Genomic DNA, 27,758 nt, shown 5'->3' on the forward strand with positions numbered 1-27,758 from the left:
CCTGTGGGGGCATTCTAAATGTAGAGCAGGCAAGGCTCTGGTGCCTGCTCTAGAGTCTGAAACCACAGGAGCCATGCATAGCCGTTTACACCTGTAATCCCAGTGCTCTGGAGACAGGCAGGGGGATTACTGTGACATCCAGAGTTGAAGGTTGTGTGGGGCTACAGTGTGAGCCCCTTTCTAAAAGGATCATGGAAATTAACTTTGGTGAAACAGGCCTGTGCATTTGAAAATGGTGCTTCTTGAAGAAAAGAGGGCAATTCTTTTAGTGGCTTCATGTAGAATGACCACACAGCCAGTTCAGAGGGTGACAGAGGGGCTGTCTCCTGGCTGCCAGATGTCCTTGGTAAAGCTCTTCTGTCCTATGCTCAGGAATTGTCCCAGCTCCTGGGAGCTTTGAAAGAAGACTTAGAGTCTCACGCCTGCCCCTCTGTTCCTTGCTGCTCTATCCTGTGTGGCTGTTGAGCCTGAGTGCTGTGACGCTGTGTGTGCACCCAGCCTACAGGCTAGCCCTTTGTCATGGCTTACAGCCTACAAGGTAGCCTGGGCTAGCCCTTTGTCATGGCTTACTGGAACTTTCAGACAAGGTGGTGAGGCATTAACTCAGTAGTTTCTCAGAAGCCCTGCATGTCCTGTCAGGGAGCAGAAACCGCCAGTCCGGAAGTGAGCAGCAGTGGCCTACAGAGCTGCTGGATAACTCCTTCCTCCGTTTCCTTTAATGTCATCTCTGTATGCAGCTTTTATGAACTGACTGACCTGCTTTCCAAAGGTTATGTTTATGTCGGCATTAATGAGACAGGACTTGGGCCTGTAGTGTGGGGTGGAACACATTGCAGGAATAGAGATGTATGCTTAGGCTTTGCCTGTCTTTGTTCTGAGTTGGGTGAACATGGCCCCTGCCCACCATTGCTGCTGTTACACAGTAGTGGCCCTGAGATAGTCATGCTTCATTTAACCCAGCATGGAATCGCATGTGACAAGCCACCTTGAGACTCTGCCTTTTATATAGCACTAGTCTTGGTTCTTACGTGCCAGCGGTTCTTCCTCTGTCACTGCTAAAGATCCTCTCTCTCAGCTCCCATCTTCAGCTCTGTTGTCAGTTATACACCTACAGGCATGCTGTGAGTGTGTGTGCGCGCACACACACACACACACACACACACACACCTCTCCAGGACTGCACTCACCCCACAGTGCACTGTCACAGTGATGCTAACAGCATAGACTGTAGACAGTGAGCTGGCTGTACAGCCCAACCATGGTTAAGACACCACACTGCTCCAGCAGAGAACCCGGGTCTGCCCCCTGACACCCACATCACTCTGCTCACAGCCATCTTATCCAGTCCAGGGGCACAGGACCCTCTTCTAGCCTTTTTGGGCACCTGCAAAAAACAATTCTTTAAGGAAAAAAATAAAATTAGCAGCAGGACTGGGGAACGGGCTGTGTTAGCACATGCCTCGCATGCATGAGGATCGGCGTCTGATCGCCAGAACCCACATAAAGATGCCAAACATGGAGACCTGACTTCCTTTCCTTTCTTTTTTTGGTTTTTCAAGACAGGGATTATTCGTGTGGCTTTGGGTGTCCTGGAACTCCCTCTGTAGACCAGGCTGGCCTCGAACTCACAGAGATCCGCCTGCCTCTGCCTCCCAAGTGCGGGAATTAAAGGTGTGAGCCACCACCACCTCGCTGATAACAAGAATTTCTAATCCCTGTACCGGGGAGGGAGGAACATGAGGACCTTCCAGCTTTCCTAGCCCAGTGCTAAAACCCTGGGCTCAGTAAGAGACCCAGTCTCACAGGACCTGAACTGCACATACACATGCTTGCAGTTTGAAAGGCACACAAACACATGCTTAGAAAACAAAACTGGCTGGGCAGTGATGGTGCACGCCTTTAATCCCAGCACTTGGGAGGCAGAGGCAGGTGGATTTCTGAGTTCAAAGGCAGCCTGGTCTACAAAGTGAGTTCCAGGACAGCCAGGGCTACACAGACAAACTCTGTCTCAAAAAAACAAAACAAAACAAAACAAACAAACAAAAACAGACCTGGGAATTGCCTTCATGTCTGAAGATATGCACTCCTGCTTATTTAGTCTCTGGCATGCCTATGGTTTTGTGGCTGGTGTTTTGTTTTTGTCAGTTTTCTTTTTCACAATTAATTTTCTTTTTTAAAATTAATGGTGTCTGCCTGAGGTAGTGCACGTGCACGGTAGTCTCCATCATTTGGAGGGCAAAGGCCAGAGGGTCTTTTTTTTTTTTTTTTTTTTTTCATTTTTTTCCCAATTTTTATTAGGTATTTACTTCATTTACATTTTAAATGCTATTCCCAAAGTCCCCTATACCCTCCCCTTCCCAGGGTCTTTTAAGTCTGGGAGTTGAAAAGCATCTGAGATGTTACACTGTGATGCGGCAAATGGTGGCCCTGAGAGGGGAGGCTGGGAGGCGAGCAGCAGGAAGAATGGAGATAAAGCTCCTGTGAGCTGCCTCTGACCTCCCTGCTGTGGCCCTGTGGCTGCCGCCTCCTTGTAGCTGCTACACTGTATCTGAAGGAAGAGAGGAGCAGCAGGGAAGTCACGAGATGGACACAGGCCGGCTGCATGGCATGTGGGAGTGGGGTCAGGAACAGAGACAGCCTGAAGTAGGAAAGGAGCCAGGAGGTCTGCTAGTCACACTGCTGTCCTGGGCACTCTGTGGGCCTGGGACGTGGTGACGGAGCATGAGGACAGGGGTGCATGGGAATGCCACATAGTGCAGTTGGATTTCCAGCACTTTCCAGATGCAGTCGAGGTGATGCTCCCGAGAGCCATGCATGCACTTGAGTGAGAGGACTTTGGTCTTCTTAGAGGTCTTCTTGCCTGTCCTCTATCTGCTCCTGTCACCTTGGAGACTCCTCTCCAGGGCTGGGCAGGGAGTCCCCTTACTCAGCTTTCAGAAAGAGAAAGTCATGCCCTTCGGTCCTCAGGCCCTTCCTTCTCTCCCTGAAGGCCCAGACTTGCTTTTCACAGCAGACGCTTGCACGCCTCTATGACTCTGTGAAGGGACAGCTTGGCAATTGAGTCTCACAGGCAGCATCTTCTCCCCAACTTCTGACTCAGGCTCCTGGCACACCCAGGCCTCTGGCTGCCTCCCTCCTCCTGCTGCAGGCTTAGGGCAGCTCACTTCCTTCTCATCAAATAAGCTCTATGAGTAGTAGCTCTGTATTGCCTTCCACAGAATATCTTGACAAATTATATGGATATGTACATGTGTGGTAAATACAGAAAATAGTTGAAATGTGTAAGGGGGCAGAGTATGTTGAATTCACATGAAAGTGGTTTTTTAAAAAAGCAGTTTGATGTTCAAAAGTGAGACAAATTATGTTCACACAAGAGATCAGAGATAGGCTCTATGAAGAGAGTGTCTGAGCCAAGCCCTGAAATAGAGACTTCAACTTGGTAGGCCAAGGCTGGGGAGGGAGATGACCAAGGTTCCAGGCAGGGGTGTGGCACACAACAGTGGGTGGAGGGAGGGGGAGGAGGTGGAGAGTAGCCTGGAACAAAGAGAACTTGTCCTAGAGGTTGGCTCTCAAATGTCAGTCTTTTTTCCTGAGACAGAGCCGTACTGTTGAAACTTGAGTGGGGTGGCAGCTTGGGGGCCACACGCTCTGAAGGGTAGAATTTGGGAGTCTTAGCTTGGGACAGGATCCTTCCCAGAGGGGCAGGAGGAAGTCAGGGGAGGAAGACGGAGTGGGACAAGTCTGAGGGGTAAGATGACAGGGTGCAGCCAGGCGTGGGTGAGCAGGGCTGGGTGCTGAGGTGGCCAGCCGGCCTTCGAGGAGAACACTGTGTGAATATGCCCACACTGCCCAGAAACACGGTCCTGATGACTAAGAGATGCTGAAGATCCCAGGAGCTGAATGACCTCTGCAGAGATGAACACAGGGCTGGGTGGAAGTCTGTGTTCTCAGGACCTGTTGGTCACAGCCCAGTCGGCCATTCACTTTCCAGCCATTGACACGGAAAGGGGAAAGCATTGGGAAGGTAGTCCCCCCAAAACTGGGTATGTCTCTTCAGTGCAATTATGCTGAAGAGGTGGCAAATTTGAAAAAGAACAGCCTTAAAGGCTAGGCATGGGGAGCTAGGACAAGATGGTCACCAGATCAGCCTGGACTGCAGTGTGAAGCTGCCCTAAGCAACAGCCACACCCTTTATCCCAGGTGGCTAGAAAGTCCAGGTCGTCCAGGGAGCGCAGGAGAGTGAGCATGCGAGCCCAGTTACCACTGTGACCAGTGACACGGAGCTAGATGACGAAGACTAGGAAAGCGTCAGGTGATTGGGAGTCCACTGGTAAATCCTGATGGGGCTGCGCTTCTCTGAGGCAGATTGCAAGGAATGACAGTTCCTGGGTTCTGTCTTGGTGACAGAAGGGAGATCTTAGGTCAGCTATATTGCTGTCTTCTTGGGAGATTGTGTCATGTCCTCCGGAACAGAAGAGACAGTCACTCTGGTGGTGATATCAGAGCTTTCAGGAAAGAGGAAGAAAGATGTAAGAAGCCCAGGCCAGAGCAGAGGCTGGTGTTTGAACTCCTGCTCACTCTCTTTTGGCCGGGACCTTCAGAGTCCTGTGCCTTCTCGAAGCTGCAGCATCTGTGTAAAGAAGGCACACCAGTTTTTTTTTTTTTTTTTTTTTTTTTTTGAGACAGGGTTTNTCTGTATAGCCCTGGCTGTCCTGGAACTCACTTTGTAGACCAGGCTGGCCTTGAACTCAGAAATCCGCCTGCTTCTGCCTCCCGAGTGCTGGGATTAAAGGTGTGCGCCACCACGCCCGGCTGGCACACCAGTTCTTTATGGTTGTTGGGAAACCTAAGGTGCCATGGGCGCAGAGCAGAGCTTCCTGGTGGGAAGCCATGGGAGCCAGCTGGATGCAGAGCTTAGCAAGGAACCTGGGGTGGGGGGGCGCTGAAGGGTGAGATGACTCTGGAGGAATGACACCGTCTTAGCTCTTCCTTGAGACTCTAGCAGCAGGCTCAGCACCGCAGCAGCTGCAGAAGAGAAAGCAAATGGTTGTGAATACCCAGTGTAGGAACTGTCTGAAGCCATGGGGCCGAGAGGCCAGGCACCAGTAAGGTGGCTCACTAGGGAAGGTGTCACAGGAGGAGGAACCTGATCCAGGCCAGGCTGTTAATGGGAAGGGCAGGGGTATGAGGGGCAGGGGACTATGACAGGTGGTGAATAGCCTCCTCAGGGGACTGGAGAAATGGCAGTGTGTGCAGTGAGGTCACCAGGACCTGGTGTGGGGCAGTCTGAAGTCCCAGACCTGGGCTGTCCCCATGGGCACACGGGGAGGGCTTGCTGGTTAGCCAGCACACAACACCCAGAGCCAAGTCTCAAGGCTGCTGGTCTTCCAGCTTTGGTTCTCTTCAGCCTGCTCTCAGGTCTGCTTGGAAGAAAGCATCCCCTTTACACAGCCAGGAAAGTCAGCCAAGCTCTGTGTGGGCCGCGACCTTGCAGAGGAGTTTGGGCATGGCTGTGCATAGAGAATGACATAGAGACAGCAGGGGCTCCCTGGGTTAAGTGCCTGCCTAGCACGGCACCATGCTGGGTGGTTTCCCCTGGTCACCTCATTGTTTGTAACTTTAGACTCAGGGTGGGGCTGGTTTTGTCCCTGTGTAATAGGGGTGGGGAAAGAGCCCGAGTCCACTGAATCAGACCCACATCTTTATCTATGTGACTAGAAGAACCATTCCATCTGAAACCCTGATTCAAGCACAGAACTGGGAGGGACCACGGAGATATGATGTAACCACAGATTGACACCTGGGTGTCTCAGACCCCTCCTCATGTGTCTCAGCTGTTTATGCTCTGAAAAGATCCCAGGAGGGAAAATCCCTGGGATGGAGCACACCCGGGCCTCTTGACCTCCATTCCAGTTTGTTTTCTGGTCTTGGGTTGCTGTGGTCCGGAATGGACTCTTTCAGATCATGGTCTGTAGGAGTTACCCAGTCAGGACCTTTCTCCTGGAGAAAGCGTGTCTTCCAAGAGCAGTGCAGCCCTGTGCTGGGTCTGCTGGGCACGTGGTCTGGGGCGCTCTCTACTGTGACTGGGCACTCAAAGAGCCCTAATCGTACGGACAGAAAGCAGGGCAGTGTGGTAGCCTGGCTCAGGTTAGCTTCTAACATAAACTGGCTGAAATGAGCACAGATTACTGGAAATGTGCAAATACTAAAATGTTATTGTTCCAAAGTCCTTGAGACCCCCCACAAAGCATCAGGGGAGTTATGTTCAGCACAGAAGATCCCCTGCCTCCACGGCCCCCAAGGGAAGGGACACCAGCACCAGAGTGAATAAAATGCCCTGCTGGGAATTACCTGCCATGCTGGGAGGCAGAGCATGAGCTTGGGTATGGGGAGAGGGAGAGACAGCCCACCTCCCCTGTGCAGATCCTCTGTCTCCTGGATGGACTGGCTGTGGGAGGGGAAGGAGGCTCTGCTCTCTGCTCCTCCGAGAGCTCTGGGCAGGATTTAGATGCCTGCTTCCTGGGGACGTGCCTGCCTCTCTCAAACCTGGCAAGGCTTCCCTTCCCCTTCAAAGCCCAGGTTAGAGTCCACCACCCCGAGAAGCTCCCAGCTCATCCAAGTCACACCTGACCTTCCTCAGAGCATCTGTCCATCTCCGCATTCCATTTCTGAACCTGCCTTCCTTTTCCTGCGTTGAGCCAGGCATGGCTCCTTCGTCTCTGTATTACCCGGGCAGGCCCCTGAAGGCAGAGATGCACACACTCCCTCACAGAGTCAGTGAGGACATGTAGCCGGCCACTCGGTGCTGCCTCGGTTTCAGGCTTTAGACTTCTTCTGACGTCTCTGCTTCTTCCTCCCTTATAGAGAGGTCAGAGGATGAAGAAGGTAAGGGGTGCTTAGAGGGGCTTTTTATGTTTTAAGTTGTCTCTTTGCTGATCTTTGTGAGGGACGGAGGGGTCAGTCTTACAGTGAGGCTGTTGGGGTGGATAGATGGTGTTAATATCTCATCTGAGCTTGGTGTGTCCTGGCATGGACCTAAGCACTCCCCAACCACAGTTCAGTTCTCTCGGCAATTCCATGAAGTTGTGATAATAGTAGGCAGAGCTATCAAATAATGTCTCCAGGGTCTCTTTCGTGGTTCTGTGTTATCCTAATACCTTGTCTCCGAGGCTGTATATTAACCTGTCTGAACAGAGGGAAACCATCAGAGCCAGGCACAGCGGTGCATTCGCAACCCCTGCATTTGGGAATTGGAGGCAGGAGAGTGGCAAACCCATAGCACCTGGGGTATGCCGCAAGACCTGGGGCAGGGAACCAGACATTGAGTAGTTATTTGCCATCTATTCATTTGTGTAGGAGTGTCTTAAATATGGTCCTTTCTTGCTTTTTTTTTTTTTTTTTGAAAAAGACTCTTGCTATGTAGTCTGACTGGCCTGGAATTCAGTCCTCCTGCCTCAGAATCGTAAATTGAATTATAGATTTGAGCCGTGTGGTGGTTTGAATGAGATGTTCTCCGTAGCCTTGGGTGATTAAGTACTTGGTCCCAGTTCGTAGCACTGCTTGGGACGATTAGGAGGTGTGGCCATGTTGAAGGAAATGTGGCCTTCGGGATGAGCTTTGAAAGTTTAAAGATTCACATCTCCAGTTCACACCATCTCCTGTTCACACCATCTCCAGTTCACGCTCATTGCTTGGTGCTCATGGTTTACAGTGTGAGCCCCCGGCTACTTCTATGAGTTGCTTTGGCCATTATGTTTTACTCTAGCGACAGACAAGTCATGTAAGCTGCCATATCTAGGTTAGGCACAGCTGTGGAGACGGGCAGTGTGTCAGCTTCCTGAGATCCCCATAGCAGAGCAGCCAGCAGTTGTGACCTCAGCACTAAGTGACAGGATGGCAAGTTAGGAGGCAGCCTGGACTAGAGTTCTAAGCTAGCCAGGGCTACCTAGCAAGACCCTATCTCAGTACACAAAGAGAGGGACAGACAGACAGACATGCTAAAGTTCTTGTGGTTCAATGGACTTTTCAGGTGTGGATGTCTTTCCTGGGGGAAAAATCACATAACTTGCTATTTGGGAGTTGTACCTTCTGTGACTCACAGAGCTTCCTGCATCTGCAGATCTCCGTCCTGCACAGGCCCCCACCCCTTCTCTCCGCCCACTGCTTTCCCCTGGCATCTCTCTGGTGTCCAGCTCTTGGCATCTGCCTCCCTTTCTTCATTGATGGCTGGCATGAATGAGTGGCTGTTTGAAGGCCTCCATTGTCAGCTCCCAGCAAATAGCCAGAACATTCTCTGACTTGGGTTTTGAGACCTACTAGTCAGGGTGAGCCAAGCAGGCCCAGTTCTGGGCTGTGGAGTTTTCCTTCTGTTGCTTCTTAACTGCTCACAGATGGTTAACTAGGAACTTGGGAACGGATGCAACCCAGGCCTCCTCCTGAATGCCTGCAGTTAGTGCAGCTCGGGCAGGAACTATGGACAGTTGCAGCTTCTGCTGCCGTGAGCCTCTCCTCTTCTCCAGGGACAGCACTGTCGTCCTGAGCCTCCGTTAGGTGGTCATGTATTACCTTCTCTGTGGCCTCAATATGCAAAATCACGGGCAGCTTTGTTCTGGCTACCCATTATCATAGTAGCTATTTGCAGCTGTAAAGTTATGACTTCCTCGGGCTTCAGTTACTCTGACTGGAACGATCTCTCTCTCTCTCTCTCTCTCTCTCTCTCTCTCTCTCTCTCTCTCTCTCTCTCTCTCTCTCTCTCTCTCTCTCTCTCCTCATTCAAGTTGTTTATGCCTTGTCCCCTGCTCCGGATCTATGTTGTAGAGTCAGGATGAGTGAGTTGAGAGTTAAATTTCCAGAGCATTCAGAATTCTACTCCTGTCCATAGTGAGTAAGTTGACTGCCCCGCCTCTGCCCTGCAGACCTGCTCAGAGCTGAGTGGTGTGGGGCACCTGGAATGCCCGGTTGTTGGGGTTGCTGGTCGGCAGAGGCTTTCCCAGAAGCAGCAGCGCTGTGAGACGCTGGCATCACCCTGTGGCGGCTGCTTTAGCACCTCACGTGCATGTCATCTCGTACCCCTTCTCCCCAGCTGCCCATTGCATGGTGCGCTGGGCCTCAGTAAGGACCTTGTAGCTCCTAGCATATTAACAAGAAAGTGTTGGGGGAGGGGGTTGCATCTGGAACTGGGGTTCTCCTCACTGCCATGACAGTAAAGGGTCATTGTGCAGTCCAGCCTGCTGTTTTAGATGGAGATGTTTAGCAAGGTGATCTGTCACTACAGCCAAGGCCACACAGCTAGAGCGGAGCAAAGCCAGCACCCATCCTATGGAAGTTTGCCACCTCAGGCAGAGCACACCATGCCAGAGCCACAGATGGCGGCTGCTCTGTGGAAGCGGGACCCACATACTCAGCTTTGCGGAGCTCCAGCCTCATGAACAGTTCTTGGGCAGTTTGGATGGATGGGGAGTTGATTCCATGCATGCAGAGTAGCTACCACCACAGATGCCTGGACATTAGCTTTGGGATGGAACCTGCTGCTGGGTCTGGTGTTTGCCTCCGTGGATGGCACTAGGGTAAATCCATATAAGGACTGAGTTCCCACGGGGTGTCCCAGGGGGCACTGGTGGGAGAAGTGGACTTGGCCAATTATTCATGCTCCTTCAGAGTAGAAGGTTTTGAAAGTGTGATAGTAGTTAGCCTCAGGAACTAGCAGTGTCCGATTTCTAGGGTGTAAGAGAGGTTTCTAGAGAGCAGCAGCTGTCTCCTGGCTTGACAAACTAGCCTGTTTCCTTTTCCAGTGGATCAGCTAAGGTTAAACTTAAACAAATAAGAGCAGCTGGGAGCCTTGGCAGTGAGGCGCACACATTCTCAAAAAAAAAAAGGAAAAGTCTGTCCCTGCGGAAGGACGGCCGGGCTAGGCGTGGATGTGGATCTGAGTGGCCCGGAGGAGAAAGGAAGCCGTTACTCGCTCGCTCGCTCGCGGTTTTGTTTTGCACTTTCAGTTAAGGAACTCCAGAAGTCACAGGTTGCAGTCATGACCTCCCTTTTCCCCCAGTCTCTGCTTGCCAGAGGAAGGGCGGGCGGGCGGGCGGGCGGGTGGCTCTAAATAACACTGAGCCTTTATGGAAATGTAGCCAGAGTCCTGGGAGTCACTCTCACTGGTCCTTACCCTGTCCTTACCCGTGTCCTTTCTGTCTGTAGTTCGTGCTTCTCCCGCCTTATATAGCAAGGTCTGGTCGTTCACGTTAGCAGGGATCTAACAAGAGGGATGGCTGCCAGGCAGTGTTAAGAAGGCCAGCGTTTGGAATTTCATAAGCGCTCGACTTTGGGTACAGATTGAACGTGAACAATATGAGACTGCTTTTCTCCCTTCTCTCCTCTCGCTCGCTCCCCTCAGCCCATCCAGCCTCTCTCTGCCTAAACTCTGCTCCACCACCGAGTGAGTGCTGCACAGGACCTCTGTTGATTTTTGCCATGTTTAATTTTTTATTTCTCTTTGTCCACTCCAAGACCACAGGCAGAGCGTCGGCGGCCGGAGCCAGGACTCTGTGGAGGGGCAGGACGGGCAGGTCCCCGAGCAGTTCTCAGGTCTCCTCCACGGCTCCTCCCCAGTGTGCGAGGTGGGGCAGGACCCTTTCCAGCTGCTCACCGCCCCCAGCCAGAGCCACCCTGAGTCCTCCCAGCAGGACGCCTGCCACGAGGCCAGCATGCAGCTAGAGGACCCGGGCGTGCAAGGCACTGGACCCCCGCAGCTCGGCGTCCCCGACCAAAGCAAGAGAGTGGGCTTGCCGGCAGGCCTGACAACCCCGGCCAGCAGGACATACCTCGACGACACATTGACTCACGCAGTACCTCTGCACCCTGCTGGTGCTGAGGAAGAAGACCAGAGCGGGCCCAGAAGCAGAGCCCCTCCCACCAGCAAGCCCAAAGCTGAACTCAAACTCAGCCGCAGTTTGTCTAAGTCTGACTCTGACCTCCTGACCTGCTCCCCCACGGAGGACGCCACAATGGGGAGTCGCAGCGAGTCCTTGTCCAACTGCAGCATCGGGAAGAAGAGGCTGGAGAAGTCACCGTCCTTCGCCTCAGAGTGGGATGAGGTAAGTCTGTCATGACCTCAGAGAGCGCTTGCCTAGCCATCCTGTCTGTAGCCCACCCTGACTCCCCAGGGCTGGCTTCTGGGAGTAGGATCTGGACCGGAGCTGCCCCATCCTGAGCACTGCGCCCGAAAAGAGAGGGCAGGTGCACGAAGAGTTAAGCCAAGGGAGGGCGGAGGCCCAGCAGAGCAGGGCTGCGGGAGGGACGGTTCCTAGAAATGACATGTGTTTGGAAACATTTGGAACCCATCTGCCTGGAGTGGCTTCAGAACAGCCATGGCACTTCTTGTGAGCCCTTGCAGAGGCAGAGGGAAGCCAGGCTTAGCAGGGCAGCAGGTGGGCCGGGGTGGGGTGCTGGGGAGGAGGGGCACAGAGGGCTCCAGGGAAGGCTTCTATTCTGGTCTCTCCCCCCAAACCTTCTCCCCCTCCCCCCACTATTCCTGCTGTGTTCTTGAAACCCAGAAGCCTCGCCCAGCAGATGGGTGCCGCCTGGCCTGCCCGGCCCACATTCCCTGCTTGCTGAGGCAGAGGCTTAGCAGACTCAAGATGTAAAGGCTGGTGTGAAGAGAGCGTTTTCAGTGTGAGACCTAGAGTTCTCCTCAACCATTGTTATTGACTATTTGGAGGTATAACTGGACTATTTTCCCGGGGACCTTTGGAGTGTCTTAGTGGGGAGAAGAACCTGTGTCTGAAGGATCGCCAAGTACCCCAGGAATGTTATAGTGCCGCCTCATGAGCGGCTGCCTGCCTTTGAAGTGGACTCAGTCTGTCTCTCAGGGACAATCTGGAGATGCAGTTAGCTCTCTCACAGGAGGGGACAGTACAGCCGCCTTGTGCATGTGAACACTCTCTAACCATTGTCCCCAACCAGCCTGCTGAGGCTGCTGCTGCAGAGACCAGGCTCAGGACTGTTTAGGTAGACACAGGAATCCTGGGCAGAAGATGGTTCATTGCTTAGTTCAGCCTTGGTGGCCTGTTCCGGAGTGGTCCCAGGCACCGTGTGAAGTTGCTCCTGGGTCCCCCGGCAGACTGCGCTGCAGTGTGTGTGTGGATGTCCTTCGGAACAGGAGTGGAGTGCAGAAAGTCAGGAGCAGTAAGAGGGGCAGGCAGAGGCACACCGCGGAGAGAGCTTCTGAAAGACCACAGAGAAGTGAAAGGAGACCGGAAGTAAGGAGCTAATAACTCCTGGTTCAAGCCCGGTTGGGGCTGACACAGGGAATCGACACCATCAACAGATAGCTGTTGGGGCCGGAAGGGGGGCTGGGGTTCCTAGAGTGTGCACATGTAGACGGGGTGGTAAAAAGACAGGGTAGGAGATGGACTTGGAAGCAAACAGAGAGAGGCCTTGAAGTGGGCCTGAGAGCTGGGAACCACAAGAAGACAGCATTTCAGAACTGTTGTGACGCGCCAGAGGGCAGCGGAGCTGGTGCCTGGGTGTCCTTGTCCTAAGATGTCCACAGTGTTGGGCACACTCGCTCAGGCGTGGCACTGCCAGGCGGCTGTATGTATTCTCACCTTGTATTTCCTCCTGGACAATAATCCAGATCTGCATGCCAGTGCCCAGCCTGAGAGAAGTGGGCCACTTAGACCCATGCACAGTGTTCTCTGCCTCAAAACGTGATGAGGCTCATGGGCTGTAACCACCTTTGCACATACATGAATGCATGCGTATGTGCACACACACACACATGCACGAACACGCATGCACACACATGCACACATGCACGCACATACACATGCATGCACACACAAGCAAGCGCGTGTGCACACACACACATATGCATGCACATTTTTTTCCAGTATGGGGTTCCACTCTGGCATAGGCTGGCCTCACATTTAAGATTTGCCTGTCTGCCATGGCTATGGAATTCTGGGATCATGGGTGTGAGCCACCACACTGCACTCTGGACTTCTGTGGTAGCGTTGGAAGCTTTGCTGTATGGTACAGGTTGGTTGGTTTGGTGGTTTGGTTTGCTTTGGTTTGTTTGTTGGCCTCATCATGTAGCCCAGGATGGCCTTGAACTTGGAAGTCCTAGGACTGTAGATCTGCTCTGCCATGCCAGGCTACACTGCTGGACTTTAAATCTGAAAAGGGGCAAAGATGGTTGAGCCATTATTGGAAAGAATTCATATGTTTGAGCCTCACTTACAAGGTGAGGGCGTGCTGGGGGTAGTCACCTGTGACCGATGCGCGATGTGCGGGGATCACGGCACGTGCAGTGCAGAAGCTAGGGTCTGACCAGCTCCTTCCTGAGGCCCAGGAGGGAGGGAGATGCCCTGGGCAGCTGCGACTGCAGCACAGTGCTGTTCTAGAAGGCAGGGCAAAGTGCACACGTTTTGGGCCTCTGCAAACCTGGCTCTAAGGCTACCGTCCACTACACTCTTCACTCATTCTCGGGGGCCATGCCTTTTGTTATGACGCAGGCCCCAGTAGGGACATGTGTAAGTGTCTATTACAATTCCTGGCAGGCCCAGGGGTAGCAGCTACATGGCAGGCTCTGTTATCACTTGCCTGGAGCTTTGGAGAAAGCACTGATCCTAGACTGTCCTCAGACCTTAGGAAAGGCAGCAGTGGTGGCGGGTGACCCTCAGATTGGTGGACAAGTGCCTGGGAAGTAGTGGAGCTCAAGCCCTTTACACGACTGGCTTCCTCCATGGCTCCTCCTCATCACAGACAGAGTAGGTGTGCACGGGCCAGCCTCCTGGATTTACCACATGCATCTTAGGAACTATGGCCAGCAAGGCTGGGGGTTGGTGGCTGGGAGGTTGTCGGGGAGCATGCTCAGTTCATAGGTTTGGGGTTACACTGCTTACTGCTGGGAAACAGCCTTTGGTGAACTTCCCTGGGCAAGATGACTTCCTCGCACTGCGTGGTAAAGGTCTACCTCCAAGAGAGTGTCCATTAGCAACACCGGCCTTTTCCTCACGTTCTGTTAGCGTCTCGCTAACCCAGGAGTGATGGAGCTTGCTTACTAAACAGCTTCACAAGAGGGTCTCTGACACCAGACTCCAGGTGGTTTCTAGGTTCTCGAGTCAGGTCAGCATGTTATCCTGACCCCTGTGGCTCACAGAGGGGGCACTGAGAAGCTCTGTATGACAGGCGCTCCAGGTATCACGGATGGGAAGCCACGTGTGCCTCCCACATAGATAACCTGTGTGACTATTTGTTGCATGTCCGGGTTGGGTTGCACGCTTACTGATTTATAACTCTTCTCACCTAGTGACTGCGCACTGCCGGTAGCTTTCTATGGCGGGTAGGCTTTGGAGCCAGCACTCCGTATCACCCTTGCCCTTCCTTCTGTGCATGCCGCCAGCAATGTACCCCAGGACCCCTGGGGTCTCAGTGCCCATGGATCTGAAGGCTCCATGCTGTGGTGTGTGGCTCCCTGGGCATCACTGGAATTCCGGGATAATGGAGGAACTATGTTCCTCCTACTTTTCTTTTCTTTCTTTTAAAAAAAGATTTATTTATTATTATATCTAAGTACACTGTAGCTGTCTCCAGATGCACCAGAAGAGGTCATCAGATCTCATTACGGATGGTTGTGAGCCACCATGTGGTTGCTGGGATTTGAACTCAGGACCTTCAGAAGAGCAGTCGGTGCTCTTAACCACTGAGCCTTCTCACCAGCCCCCCCTCCTACTTTTCAAGTCCATTCCCTTCCTTCAACCTTTGTTAACCTGTCTCTGCATCAACAGTCCCAGGGAGAGTTGGGCTTTCTGCATCCCTCTGTTAAAGGCCGCCACTCCTAGGGCCTTTGCCAGCAGCAGTCTTGCCCAGGTTCCAGCCCTCATTTATCCTTCAGCATGGGTTCCCAATTGCGACTTGACCTTCCACTGAGAAGCCTAAAATTCACTGTTTGCGTAATTAAGTGCTGGCTCATTTTGAGCGTATCATTTGGTAGCCCATGCTGGCCTTGAACTCATAATAGTCCTCGTGACTCAGACTGTGACATTGCCACTGTACCCAGGATTAGAGTCACTATCGAGTCTTCTTCAGTGAAGTGTGAGGTCTTCCTCAAGCAGGGACCTCATCTGTGTCACCCCTAAGCAAGGATGATGCTTTGTGCTAGAGCAGAGAGGATGTCCTAGCAAACTCCTCTTTGCTGGCAATACTTGGGTGTTCTGGGTGCTGGGGCGGGGGTGGGGAGCAGAACTCAAAGCGTTTCCCACTTCCAGCCACAGGAAAGGCTCCAGGGCTCTGTCCTGCCCCAGTGGCAGCTTCAGTGATGGGCTCCATACCTCAGTCTCCTTAGACAACCTCCAGCCTGTCCCCTGCACAGTCATGCATGCAGCAGCAAAAGCGATCGATGCCAGAACTAAATGCTTTGCACACCACAGTGTCTGTCAACCAACCTTCCCATGCCAAGCAGGACCCAAGGATACTAAAGCCCCTTGCCCAAGATGGTGGAGCCACTGACAGCCTCTTCAGGCTCTCCTGCATGCTTCACGGTGTCTCTGGAGCACTTAGGTGCCTAATGAAGCCATCCGACTCTGTGGTGTAGACAGTGAGAACAGACGGTACATGTAGACTATGGGTGTCAACTGTTTTGTTAGTTTGTTTCCCCGTTTTTCAACACAGGCTCTCACTGTGCAGCCCTGGCTGTCCTGGAATTGACTCTGTAGACTATGCTGGCCTCGAACTCAGAAATTCACCTGCCTGCTTCCCGGGTGCTTGGTGGTGTGGTTTTTGTTTTTTTTTCCCCCTAACTTTTCACTGTGTAGTTGCTTGAAACTCAGATGTGGAGGCTGGCTGTAAGAACAAAAATAACGGCCTGATCAGGTTGTGGTTCAGTGTACAGAGTCTGTGAGATCAGCTAGTTCCCCCACATGCCTACTTTTGAATGGGATTGGAGATTATGGAAGAGAAAACCACAGAAGGCTGCCTGTCTACTTAGCATAAACACGCAAGCCAGGGAACACTTGGCTGAAGGCTTAAGTGATAAATTTGTGTTTTGTAATCAGCTTTCATAAATATTAAAGAAGCGGGAGATGGTGGAGAGCAGGGACGTGCTCTGTACACGTGCTCAGCTCCATGCTTGCTCAGGAATGTCCGCGTGGAGAGTGCCCTGCTCTCAGTCTCAAATGGTGGCTGAGGGGCCCTCGCTGAGCCCCCTGTCAGGCCGAGCCCTGAGCTCCCCCTTCCCAGCACTGCTCCTCAGAGCCAGCATGACGTCATCAAGAGGAGCGGTGATTGGTGCAGCTCCACAGAGGCTTTGGCTGCCCTTGCCACCTAGAGGTGGGTGCAGATAAGGAGGTCTGCCCTTCACCCGGGACCCTCCACTTGCCACGGTCTGCAGTGTGCATTGTTCCTTGGTATGTAAACTGGCGTGCTTGATCGTGGGCACAGCCCTCCCACTCTAAACAAGAATGTGGCTCTCCCACCTCTGGGGACAGCTTGGAGCCTGGAATGTCTATTTAAGTCGCTTCCTGGCTCACACTGGAGTGGCAGCCTTACCCTCTGAGTTTCCATTGGTTTTAGGTTTGAAGCATTGTCCTGGCAGCTCTGCCTTTCGGGCTTTGTGTCAGATCCAAGGGCTCTCAACGTCTGCCATCTACCTGCACCTTGTAAGTCCTGGCTCCTCAGTCTGTGGTCAGGACAGTCAGCCTCCTGCTGCCTTGCAGAGCCATCATGACAGCATGCCGGGGAAGCAGGGAGCTGGATCCCGCACCTTGGGGCTTCCTTGAGCTGCAGGCTTCTCCTCCTGCCCCCAGCCCGGCTTCCCTGCTGTCCTCACAGCCAGCAAGGGGCACTGTACAGTGGGTACAACACACACAACAGGGCAGATTCTGTGGTGCTGTATTTGTCAGGTGTGTATGTGTTCGAGAGAGAGAGAGAGAGACAGAGAGACAGAGAGACAGAGAGACTACAACATGAACAAACATAAGCACTAAAGCATGCTCCTCACTATGGCTCTGGTTGTCCTAGAAATCAACACATAGACCGAGGTGGCATCAAACTCACCAAGATCCACTGCCTCCCAAGTCTTGGGGTTAAAGGTCTGCACCACCATGTTTTGGTTTGGTTTATTTTTTGAGATGTACGCGTATGGATGTTTTCTGCATGTATGTGTGTACTCAATGCATGCCTCATGCCCATGGCTCCTAAAAGAGGTCATCAGATCCCCTGAATTAGAGCTACAGATTGTCAGCCAGCACATAGGAATTGGGAATTGAACCCAGGTCTCCCTTCTTCTTTTTTTTTTTTTTTTTTTTTTTTAAAGATTTATTTATTTATTATATGTTAAGTACACTGCAGCTGTCTTCAGACACTTTTTTCTTTTCTCGATCTGGCCCCAATGCCTTGCTGTAGCTGTCTTCAGACACCCCAGAAGAGGGTATCAGGTCTCATTACGGATGGTTGTAAGCCATCATGTGGTTGCTGGGATTTGAACTCATGCATGACCTTTGGAAGAGCAGTCGGCACTCTTAACCAGTGAGCCATCTCTCCAGCCCCAGGTCTCCCTTCTGAACAAGCAGTGCAGTCAGTGTTCTTGACCTCTGAGCCATCGCTCCAGCTCCCCAACATTAAAACAAAACAAAACAAAACAAAAACCAAAAGCTTTGGTGATGTGTGACAGGTAGTGGAAGTTAATGAGTAGCTGACAAAAATGTGCTCTTTATTCTAGAGCTGAGAGTCATGGAAACATATTCTCTGAATTGGGGGAGGGGGTACCTGAAGGTCTCCCTGTGCAGCACAGACTGGCCTCAGATGCAGCAACAGAGCTAGAGGGGTGCACCACCATGCCCAGCTTTCACTTTCTAGGACATTCTTTACACAGCCCTGCTCAGGTTTCATAGTCATGGCACCGACAGACTGTGGGCAAAAGAGGTTTGTATGCTTCTAAGCAGCTGTATCTGAGACGCAGTAGGAGTCTCTCTTCTTGTCTGTTTGTTTATTTTTTCTCTGTGCAGTTATTCACCATGCTGCTTTGTTGAGTGCCTGCTGTGTCCCAGACACTGCTGTAGGTGCCCTAGGGAAAATAGCATCGTTCAGAAAGACCGAGTCTCTGTGCACTCTGGAAGGCAGAGAAGGAAAGGGTGGATGAGCAGGTTTGACAGTGTGCTTGGTGGTGAACGTTGGGAGAAGGCCTCAGGCGAGGACTAGTACAGCGGGCCGCTGAGGGAGGATGCTTTAGAGGATGGGGAAAGGCTGGCCTGTGGTGTGGTGGAGGCGGAAGCATGATTCAGCCACTTCCTGTTCATCTGTGCTGTGAAAGCCATCTCAGGTTCCACACTACACTGTGTCGTCCGAGACAGAGACGGCCCTGTGAGATGCTTTCTTTCCTGCCTCACTCTGTGCAATGTGGCTGCCTGTCTTTCCTCGTCTGTTTCCTGTTAGTTAGATTAGTTTATGTTGGCGCCTTTTAAACACTCACACTCATAGTTCTAAGTTGTGGGACGATAATGAGACCTGACTTCCTGAGACTTCCTCTCTATTGGGTGGACCCCTGAGTGAATTCTGTTTGGGGCATAGATGGTGGCATCCTTATTTCAGGAAGGAAGTTCCCATGAGTTCATCACATGATCAGGATTCTAAGACAAAAGAAGGGGTTCAGAATTGCTAAGGAAGAGATTCAGGGAGAGGAGCCAGCGGCTGGCTGGCTGGTCGGTTGGGTGTAAAGGAAGTCCAGAGGTAGTGAGCACTCATGTGATGCCCTGCCACAAGGAACTTGCCTGGCGTGCCTTACATGCATCCTTGCAGGACCCGGTGCATCTTACCTACATCCACTGGAGCACAATACACTTTGCATACACATCCCACGGAGGCTGATCCTGAGCTATAAACAGTTCACCACAGCCAGGTGCAGAACTCAGATCTAGAGACCGTGGTCACCCTCTGGGCCTGCAGTTTGTAGGTCTGTACATAGTAGGAGATTCTTAGGGACCAGAGAGGATGTCCTCGGACAAGTTTAACTGGCACTGTGTGGTCGACATAGCAGGTAATTGATTGAGGGATGGGGGGAACAAACCTTTTCTAATACAACTCCAGGAGAGCAATTCATGCAGCTCGTGTTGGCTTCCTTGGAAATGGGCAGCACAGGGCTTTCTACTCCCTTGGGGTCTCTAATGGTCCAGGTCCCCAGCTCAGGGTTCCTCCATTGCTGTTCTTGCTGCCCTTCCCGGTGTCGGTCCCTTTCGGTGCCACCAAGTGAATGGGGAGGAGGAAAGCCCGGGCCTCCAGGAGCTAAGTGCCTCTGCTGTGCCTCAGCAGCTCTAATGACCTGATTGTCTGGACAGGTGGGCAACTGCCCGAGCACAGTAGGGGCTCACAGGTGACAGTTTGTGGCAGCCTGTTCCCAGCTGTCCTGAGTTACACAGCCAAGAAGTCATCGTAAACACAAAGAAATGTGTGCTTTGTACAAATATTCTGGTTCCTTACCATTTTCTTGTTTCTTTGGGGCTTGGGGGGTTATTAAGGGGTGGGGTGTTGAGACGGTGTCGCTCGTAGCCAGTCTGGTGTGCAGCTCTTGGTGCAGCTCTTGATGTACACCAAGGTTGAGGGTTACAGGCACGCCCAGAGCCCACCCCCTTTCCGCTTTCAGAGGCGTTGGCTTCAGCAGGATGTGAGGCCTCCTGTCTGTCGGGCAAGGACAAGGTCCTGCAGTCCTTGCTGGGACACTGCCTCTGTGCAAGTCTCTCTTCGGCCATCAGCCCTGCCCACTGGACAGTAGAGAACTGTGACTCGACACTGCAGTTCAGGATAGAGCTGCCCCAGCCAAGTCTCGGAGCTGTTTCTGTGCCTCTGGACAGAGTTTATGCCTTAAGCAGCCTCCTGCCCAGCTGTATGGAAATTTGGGCGGCGCCAACTCTGAACTCAGAATTCTTACACCGTGGGGTTTTTGTTTTGCTGGGCTGGGTCTTGCTATGTTACCCAGGTGGACCCTTCCTCCTCAGCCTCCTGGGTTGCTGGGATCACAGACACAGATGGACCACCACACTGGCCATCACAGCCACAAATTCAAAAGTACTGAGTGAGGAACGTGGCGTGAGAACTGTCCCCTGCCTCCCACCCCAGTTTCTCCTCCCTCATTGTGATTTGTAGAAGCTCCGTGTGCCTGAAGGGACTGGTCCTTCTCAACGCGTGTCAGCTGCCCTTTGGGTTTGTTTCTTGTGCTGGTGATGGAGCCCAGGGCCTTGTGCATGCTGGGAAATGCTCCACTGCTAGGCTGAGCTCTCGCTGTCCACACCCCTATTCTTTTCTTTTCTTTCTTTCTTCCTTTTTTTTTAAACATGAAGAAAAATATTTTAATTTTTGTTTTGTTTTGTTTTGTTGTTTTCTTTTTCGAGACAGGGTTTCTCTGTGTAGCCCTGGCTGTCCTGGAACTCACTCTGTAGACCAGGCCTGCCTCTGCCCCCCAAGCACTGGGAGTAAAGGCTTATGCTGCCGCCAACTGACAGATTTTTTTTTTAAAGATTTTATTTATTTATTATATGTAAGTACACTGTAGCTGTCTTCAGACACACCAGAAGAGGGAGTCAGATCTCGTTAAGGATGGTTTGAGCCACCATGTGGTTGCTGGGATTTGAACTCTACACCTTTGGAAGAGCAGTCGGGTGCTCTTACCCGCTGAGCCATCTCACCAGCCCCAAACGACAGATTTTAAGATTTTATTTTAAGCGGGTAGGGGGATGTGTAGATGTGAACTCAGGTGCCTGTGGGGCCAGAAGGGGACATCAGATCCCCTGGGAGCTGGAGTTCCAGTTAGAACCTACTGATGGGGGGGGGGGACTGAGAACAGTACCCCATCCTCTGCAAGGACAGTGAGCTGTCTTAGCTGTGAGCCGTCTCTCTTGCCTCAGGAATGAACATCTTTCTAGAGTCAGCTGGCTCTGCTCCCGTGACCTCTGGGTTTGCGTCTTTGGTTAAGGAGACCTTCCCTAAGGACCGGCCTCCCAAAGCAGCCTTGTTTCCCCACCAGACCTTGTGGCTTGTGTTTCAGGTTTCAGCCTTGGTCTCCTCTGTAACATCTTTTCTTGGTGAACTCTCTGTTGGTTTGTAGCCATGATCTATCTGATCTAGTCCATAATTCAGTTCAGTTCTTGAGTTTGGGAGCTGAAAGAGCCGGCCTGAGGCCGCAGCGCTGACCGGTAGAGGAGGCAGTGCCTTTAACACAGTTGATTTTTAGAAGTTGGGCGAGTTTGATTCTTGTTTTTCAGTTGCTCTTGTTTTGATCATCAGAACACTTTGGAGTATTACCTTTATTTAGCAAGGATGTGTGCACATTCCACAGTGCACACACGGAGGTCCGAGGATAAGGTGTGGGAGGGGTTCTCTCCTCCTTGCACTCTTGAGAGAGGGCCTCTGGTGAGCAGGGCCACTTCCCCATGAGAGTCAGCGCGCGGCAGCACTTCTCTGCCATCCCAGGAAGGCTGTTGGCTATGTTTTGTTTGCTGGCTTATTTCTTTTGTGACTTGCAAAGTGGAGTAGTGATTTCCATCAAATTCTTAAGTTCAACCTAGCCCCAGCCCCTCATGCCCAGACTCTCTGTGTGTTACTAAAGGGCCTGCCACCTCTTGTACTGACACTTCACATCCCTTCTGTCACCCATCACTATGCCTGTGAGGTCCTGGGAAGTCCGTTGTCATTCTCTGCTATACCTTCTGCTGCTTTTTCTCCTTGTTTTCCAGTTATCCTGCCCTGCTCATCTCTGCTGAGCCTCAAGGCGTGCAGAAGAATGTATGTGGGTGCATCATGTGCCATAGCGAGGCCTCACCATGTCCTGCTTTATCCAGGACTTGCATGAACCTCCCAGTCTGTCAGGGAGCTCAGTCACTGATGGCCACGGGATGCTCCTCAAGGTACCATTCCCATCAGGCTGCAATGAGAGTTGTTTTGCTGAGTAGCGCACATTGCTTTATCTTTTTATTTTTTTATTTTTGTTTTTGGTTGTCTTTCTTTTATCTCTGGTGCTGGGGCATTGAACATAGGAACAGCCCTCCCCCCCACATACACACACACACACACACACACACACACACACACACACACACACACCAGCTCCATCACTGACCTAAATCTGCAGCCACCTGGCAGTCTTTAACTCTTCCTCCTATGACTCCTGCCCAGGAAATACAGCAGAGGCTCTTCCTGCGCTGTCATGTTTGGCACAGTCAACACAGGTTTTCCTTGTGTCCCACAGCGTGCCAGTGGCTCTGGCTGTTCTCCCTGATGGTAAACTCAGCCTGCTCCAGGTCAAAAAGACTGTTGCAGGCGATTTTTAACAGCAGCCTCGCTAACCATGACCTTAATCTGCAGCACAGACTCCTTTGCACCAGTTCTCATTTAAAATCAATAGGACAGACGAAGGCTGGGAAAGCCTTGGGCTATAGACAACCTGAGCCAGATCCCAGAGGGCAGCCAAGGCTGTGTGCTCCTACCTGAACCCCTCCCCCATTTGTCATTAACCAAGGTTTCCTCTGACATCTCTGCCTGTCCTCTTCATTTTCCCCTCTTCCTCAATTACCTGGATTGGCACAGCGTCCAGGCTTTTCCAGGCTCTCTCATGGTGGCTGCCTCCTTATGCCCCTGATATTTCACCTCACTGTCCCTGACCACAGGCCTTCTCCCCCTCTGCTCTCTGGTGCTCCCTGTGCTCTCTGATGGTCCCTGTGCTCTCTGGTGCTCCCTGTGCTCTCTAGTGTTCCCTGTGCTCTCTGATGTTCCCTGTGCTCCCTGTGCCCTCTGGTGCTCCTTGTGCTCTCTGGTGCTCCCTGGGCTCTCTGGTGCTCCCTGTGCTCTCTGGTGTTCCCTGTGCTCTCTGATGTTCCCTGTGCTCCCTGTGCCCTCTGGTGCTCCCTGTGCTCTCTGGTGCTCCCTGTGCTCTCTGGTGCTCCCTGTGCCCTCTAGTGCTCCCTGTGCTCTCTGGTGCTCCCTGTGCTCTCTGGTGCTTCCTGTGCTCTCTGATGTTCCCTGTGTTCTCTGGTGCTCCCTGTGCCCTCTGGTGCTCCCTGTGCTCTCTGATGTTCCCTGTGCTCTCTGTTCCCTGTGCTCTCTGATGTTCCCTGTGCTCTCTGGTGCTCCCTGTGCTCTCTGGTGCTCCCTGTGCTCTCTGGTACTCCCTGTGCTCCCTGGTGCTCCCTGTGCTCTCTGGTGTTCCCTGTGCTCTCTGATATTCCCTGTGCTCTCTGGTACTCCCCGTGCTCTCTGGTACTCCCCGTGCTCTCTGGTGCTCCCCATACTCTCTGGTGCTCCCCGTGCTCTCTGATGCGGTCTGTGCTCTCTGATGTTCCCTGTGCTCTCTGATGTTCCCTGTGCTCTCTGATGCTCCCTGTGCTCTCTGGTGCTCCCTGTGCTGCCCTCACTCCCTGTGCTCCTTGAGCTCCTTGAGCTCCCTGGGCTCCCTAGTGCTGAGAGCAGAGTGCCAGCTCTTCAACTGGAACTTGAGAGTCCCCTTATAAGAGCATTTGGTGTGGCCTCTGTCACCGCCCTGCTGACATCTGTTCCTGTTTTCTGGCTATGTTCCCTTGCTCTGCTAGTTTATACAATATGCTGGCTCAAGATGCCTTTCTCCATTTCTTGTATTGAAATTCACCCTTTATTAAAGCTTGTTCAATTACTTCTCGTGTGTGTGTGTGTGTGTGTGTGTGTGTGTGTGTGTGTGTTTGTGTGTGCGTGTGTGTGTGTGTGTTTGTGTGTGCGTGTGTGTGTATCTGTGTGTGTGTCTGTGTGTCCTTTGTCACAAGTCACCTTACTTTTTGGTGTAGAGGCTTTCACTGAACTTGGAGCTAATTGTCTAGACTGATTGGCCAGCAGGCCCCTGGGGGTCGCCTGTCTCTACCCCAGTGTCAAGGTTACAGGTGCATGCCATGGCACTGCTTAGGGTCCCAACTCGGCTTCTCAGGCCTGTGCACAAGCCTTTCACCCAGTAGGCTGTCCCCTGTCCCAGTTCCCCACAGTTATTAAAAGCCCACTGCATGCCTGGCATTGTTTGAAGAGTCGGCCATGCCAAATGAAAAGTACAACCATGATAAATACACAGCTTAGCTGGGCCCTGTGGCCTAGGCCTGTAATCCGAGCTGCTCAGGAGGCTGAGTCAAGAGGATCACAGTTGAAGGCCTGTCTGGGCTGCAGAGTTAGTTTAAGGCCAGATGCTCTCTCACGACAGAATAAAATGAGAGAATGGTCTGAGTCTGTAGCTCAGGGCGCGGAGTGTTTGCCTCGCCTGCTGAGGCCTGAGGGCCAGCGCCTGCTGCTGCCAACAACAGAAGCCAGCCGCTCTCCTCTCCGGCTCTTCACTCTAAAGGGAGAGGCCAGGGTCGAACGAGGTCAAGCCAGTAAGATGATCGTAAATGAAGTAAAGGCTCTTGAAGACAGCAGAGAGCTGTGAGAGTGGCAAGGTGGGAAGCCTGGTGCCCTGACTGCTGTGACATGGGGAGGTGGCCTGTCCCTCATACTTCCCTCCCCGGACCTGCGTTTGCATGGCAGCCCTCTCTCCCATTACTTGGCACTGTGTGTGCTGCGGGTCTTGTTTGTGTGCAAGGCCCTGCCTTCCCTCAGACCAGGACTCTCTGAGGGAGAAGGAGGGGGCATGCTTACAAGCCATCAAGCCTCCCATCCCTCAGAGGCCATCTGGATATCACAGGCAGCCTGGTCTACAGAGTGAGGTCCAGGACAGCCAGGGCTACACAGAGAAACCCTGGCTCAAAATACAAGCAAGCAAACAAACAAAACAAACAAGAAAGGAAGAAGAAATCTATCAAAGTCTGGGAGGACAGGAGGGGGCTCGATGTCCTCAGACCGTAAAAACGCAACAGCCCTGCTAAAGTTCTCAGGTCCACGCCACCAGAGGCCTTGCCACAGGCCCTAGCCCAGATTGGGGTCTTGCCCCTGGAAGGCACTGCATTTTGAATTTGTTTTTTTCATTCCCTAGCAGTAAGTAGGAACACAGAAAGGTCCTGTTTCAAGAGACCCTGTGTTGCCAATCTGCGGGTTTCTCATGTAATACCATAGGTTTGTTCCCCCCGCCCCCATTCTAAAGTTTAGGCTATTTTACTCAAACATACAGGCTTGAGAAGATGAGGTTGAACTTTAGAGTTAAATGTCTACATCCTCGTTGCTGTAACTATTTAGCCAGGGTCTCCTGGCTAGCTAGCTGGGCTGGAACTCCAGACAATCCTCCTGCCTCAGTCTCCAGAGTCCTGGGATTAAAGATGTAGATTCAGCTCAATAAGTTTTAAGCCAACTCCATTCTCTGTTCTTTCATCATAAATAAAACAGTTGACCTTTCTAAGCCCAGGGAGCACAGAAGGCCCTTGGCGAAGTCACCATGTGCTGTACATACACAGTTCTTTCTGCTTTCAGGAACCCAACTGTTCAGCAGAGCTCAGTCTGCCAGGGTCAGAGTACACAAAGCAAGGGAGTGACTGCATTCCTGGGTCAGACCCAGCCTTGGGGACATTCTTCCTGCATTTGGGAGCATCCAGCCAGGTCTGTGCTGTGCCCCGGATTTGCTTCATTTAGACCTTTTTTTTTGGTTTTTTTTTTTTTTTTTTTTTTTTTTCGAGACAGGGTTTCTCTGTGTAGCCCTGGCTGTCCTGGAACTCACTCTGTAGACCAGGCTGGCCTTGAACTCAGAAGTCTGCCTGCCTCTGCCTCCCAAGTGCTGGGATTAAAGGCGTGTGCCACCATGCCCACCTGGGTTTATTTTTTGTTTGTTTTTTAATTGTCCTAACTAAAATATGTTCCAAGCCAAGTATAGTGGTGCATGCCTTTAATCCCAGTACTTGGGAGGTAGAGGCAGGAGGATCTCTGTGAGTTTAGCCTGGTCTGTATAGTGAGTTCCAGAACATCCAGAGCCACAAAGTGAGACCATGTCTTAAAGGAAAAGTTAAGAGAGAGAAACTAAAGAGAGAAAATGGGGGTGGGGTGGGGTGGGGTGGATGGACAGACAGACAGACAGACAGGACCAATTGATCTAGAAAAGGGAATGAAGCATCACAAATCTGACCTGAGATTGTCAGAGGCTAACAAAGCCACAAAACTGAGTCCAAGGGGCTTCTGCTTGGACATCTGCCCACGTAGAGCTGTGGGTGACAGGTGTGACTTCGCAAGGCCACATTGAAAGTGTTGCTTTCTGCAAATCCTGTCATCACAGCCGAAGCACACATGCTGAGACTTTAAAACATAAGCAAGCAGCTCAGTGAGACAGGCCATTGTGAACCCGAGGGACCGGTTGCTATGTGAGGGGTGGACCAGGTTGGCTTAGGGACGCTCTCCCTGAGTAACAGGCAGACGAGCAAGCGAGCAAGCGAGCGAGAGAGCGAGCGCTGGCTGGCCTCCTTGGAGCCCTGTTCTCAGCTGGCCTTGCTGGAGGCTGACCAGGCTGGGACAGGACCCTTTACGTTATCAACAGGTATTTATGGATGCCATCTATGTGTTAACTGTGCAGGACGCCTACAGCTAGGGGATGGGGCTGAAGGACACAGCTCTTCCAAGAGCTTGCTGGGATGCCGGGCCGTTCCTGTTGCTGCAGGGAGAGCTTTGAGAGCAGAGCTGTTGACAAAGCGCATGGGCTTGTCTCAGTGAGTTTCACGATTTGATTTAGGTTTTGTTTGTTAGGCCAACAAGAATACCTTTCTGGGTCTCTTATTTATTTAAGGCTGAAGATGTGTCAGAAGAGGATGGGACCTGTGTTGGTCTGCCCTGAGGACTCTCTCCTAATACCACAGCAGCGTTAGGTCTTAGAGTATGTTCACTATGACAGAATTCTTCCCTACCTGAAGCCTGGCTGCTCAGCGCCCAAGGCTACTCTCCTGGGCCCGTCAAAAAGAACCACCCTCCTGTCTCTTCTCAGGCCCACAGTTGTGCTGTCATCCACGGGTGTCCCTCCGAATAAAACAGAAAAAGACAAGAGTGTTCCCTATGCATTTCCTGTGGGGCCTTCGAAGTCAGGGCCTGGTGGCGCGCGCAGCACCAGCCTTCGCTGAGCTCTGTGTTCAGATGGCCTTCACAGGTGGCCGCTCTGTCCCTCTGCACTCCTGCCTGCTCTGCACTCCAAGCAGGAGGGCTCATTTAAAGCCGCTTGAGGCAAGCACAGCATTTCCAGTTCCAGTGCGTAGCCTGGTTTCCCTTCCTGGGTGCTGTGATTAACTGTCATAACATACCAGGGGAGTGCCAATTAAGAGCATGATCCCACGCCTGGCACTTCTGCATTGTAGGCTGCCATTGGGTGTGGCACCGTCTCACCTTGGTAACATCTTTAATTGGCATTCACTGAACCGTGTTGGACTCTGACTAGGCAGAGGGAGGGTCCTTGGGCTCAGATGCTGGCAGTCCTCGGCTGTCCTTGGCCTGCCCGCCATTGTGCTTGGCTGGTTGCAGCAAGACGGGGTGTTTGTACAGCTTTGCTTTGTGAACACCACAGCGAGAAGACCTGAAATAGAGGGAGCAAGGAGGTGACCTCGGAGCGTCACCTGGCCTTTGACATGAGGGCACAGGCAGGCACCTATAGAGTGCATGAGCAAGCCCCAGTCACCTGACATTGCCCTAGTAGGATCGGTGTGCGCTCTCACTGTCTCCTGGCATTGCCCTAGTAGAGTCGGTGTGCGCTCTCACTGTCTCCTGGCATTGCCCTAGTAGAGTCGGTGTGCGCTCTCACTGTCTCCTGGCATTCCTTAGTAGAGTCGGTGTGCGCTCTCACTGTCTCCTGGCATTCCTTAGTAGAGTCG

General features: G+C 52.3%; 1 protein-coding gene across 8 annotated transcripts in view; it reads left to right on the plus strand.

The window, feature by feature from the left end:
- The window catches only part of Anks1a (ankyrin repeat and sterile alpha motif domain containing 1A), a 157,313-nt gene that overhangs the window by 86,825 nt on the left and 42,730 nt on the right, over positions 1–27,758 (plus strand). For all 8 annotated transcript variants that reach the window (XM_029533179.1, XM_029533178.1, XM_029533181.1 and 5 more), the window contains one exon: positions 10,504–11,090. In XM_029533179.1, the coding sequence (XP_029389039.1) occupies positions 10,504–11,090 (587 nt within the window). The remainder of the gene's footprint in view (positions 1–10,503; positions 11,091–27,758) is intronic.

Source organism: Mus pahari, chromosome 21, assembly GCF_900095145.1.
Source record: "Mus pahari chromosome 21, PAHARI_EIJ_v1.1, whole genome shotgun sequence".
NCBI classification, from domain to species: domain Eukaryota; kingdom Metazoa; phylum Chordata; class Mammalia; order Rodentia; family Muridae; genus Mus; species Mus pahari.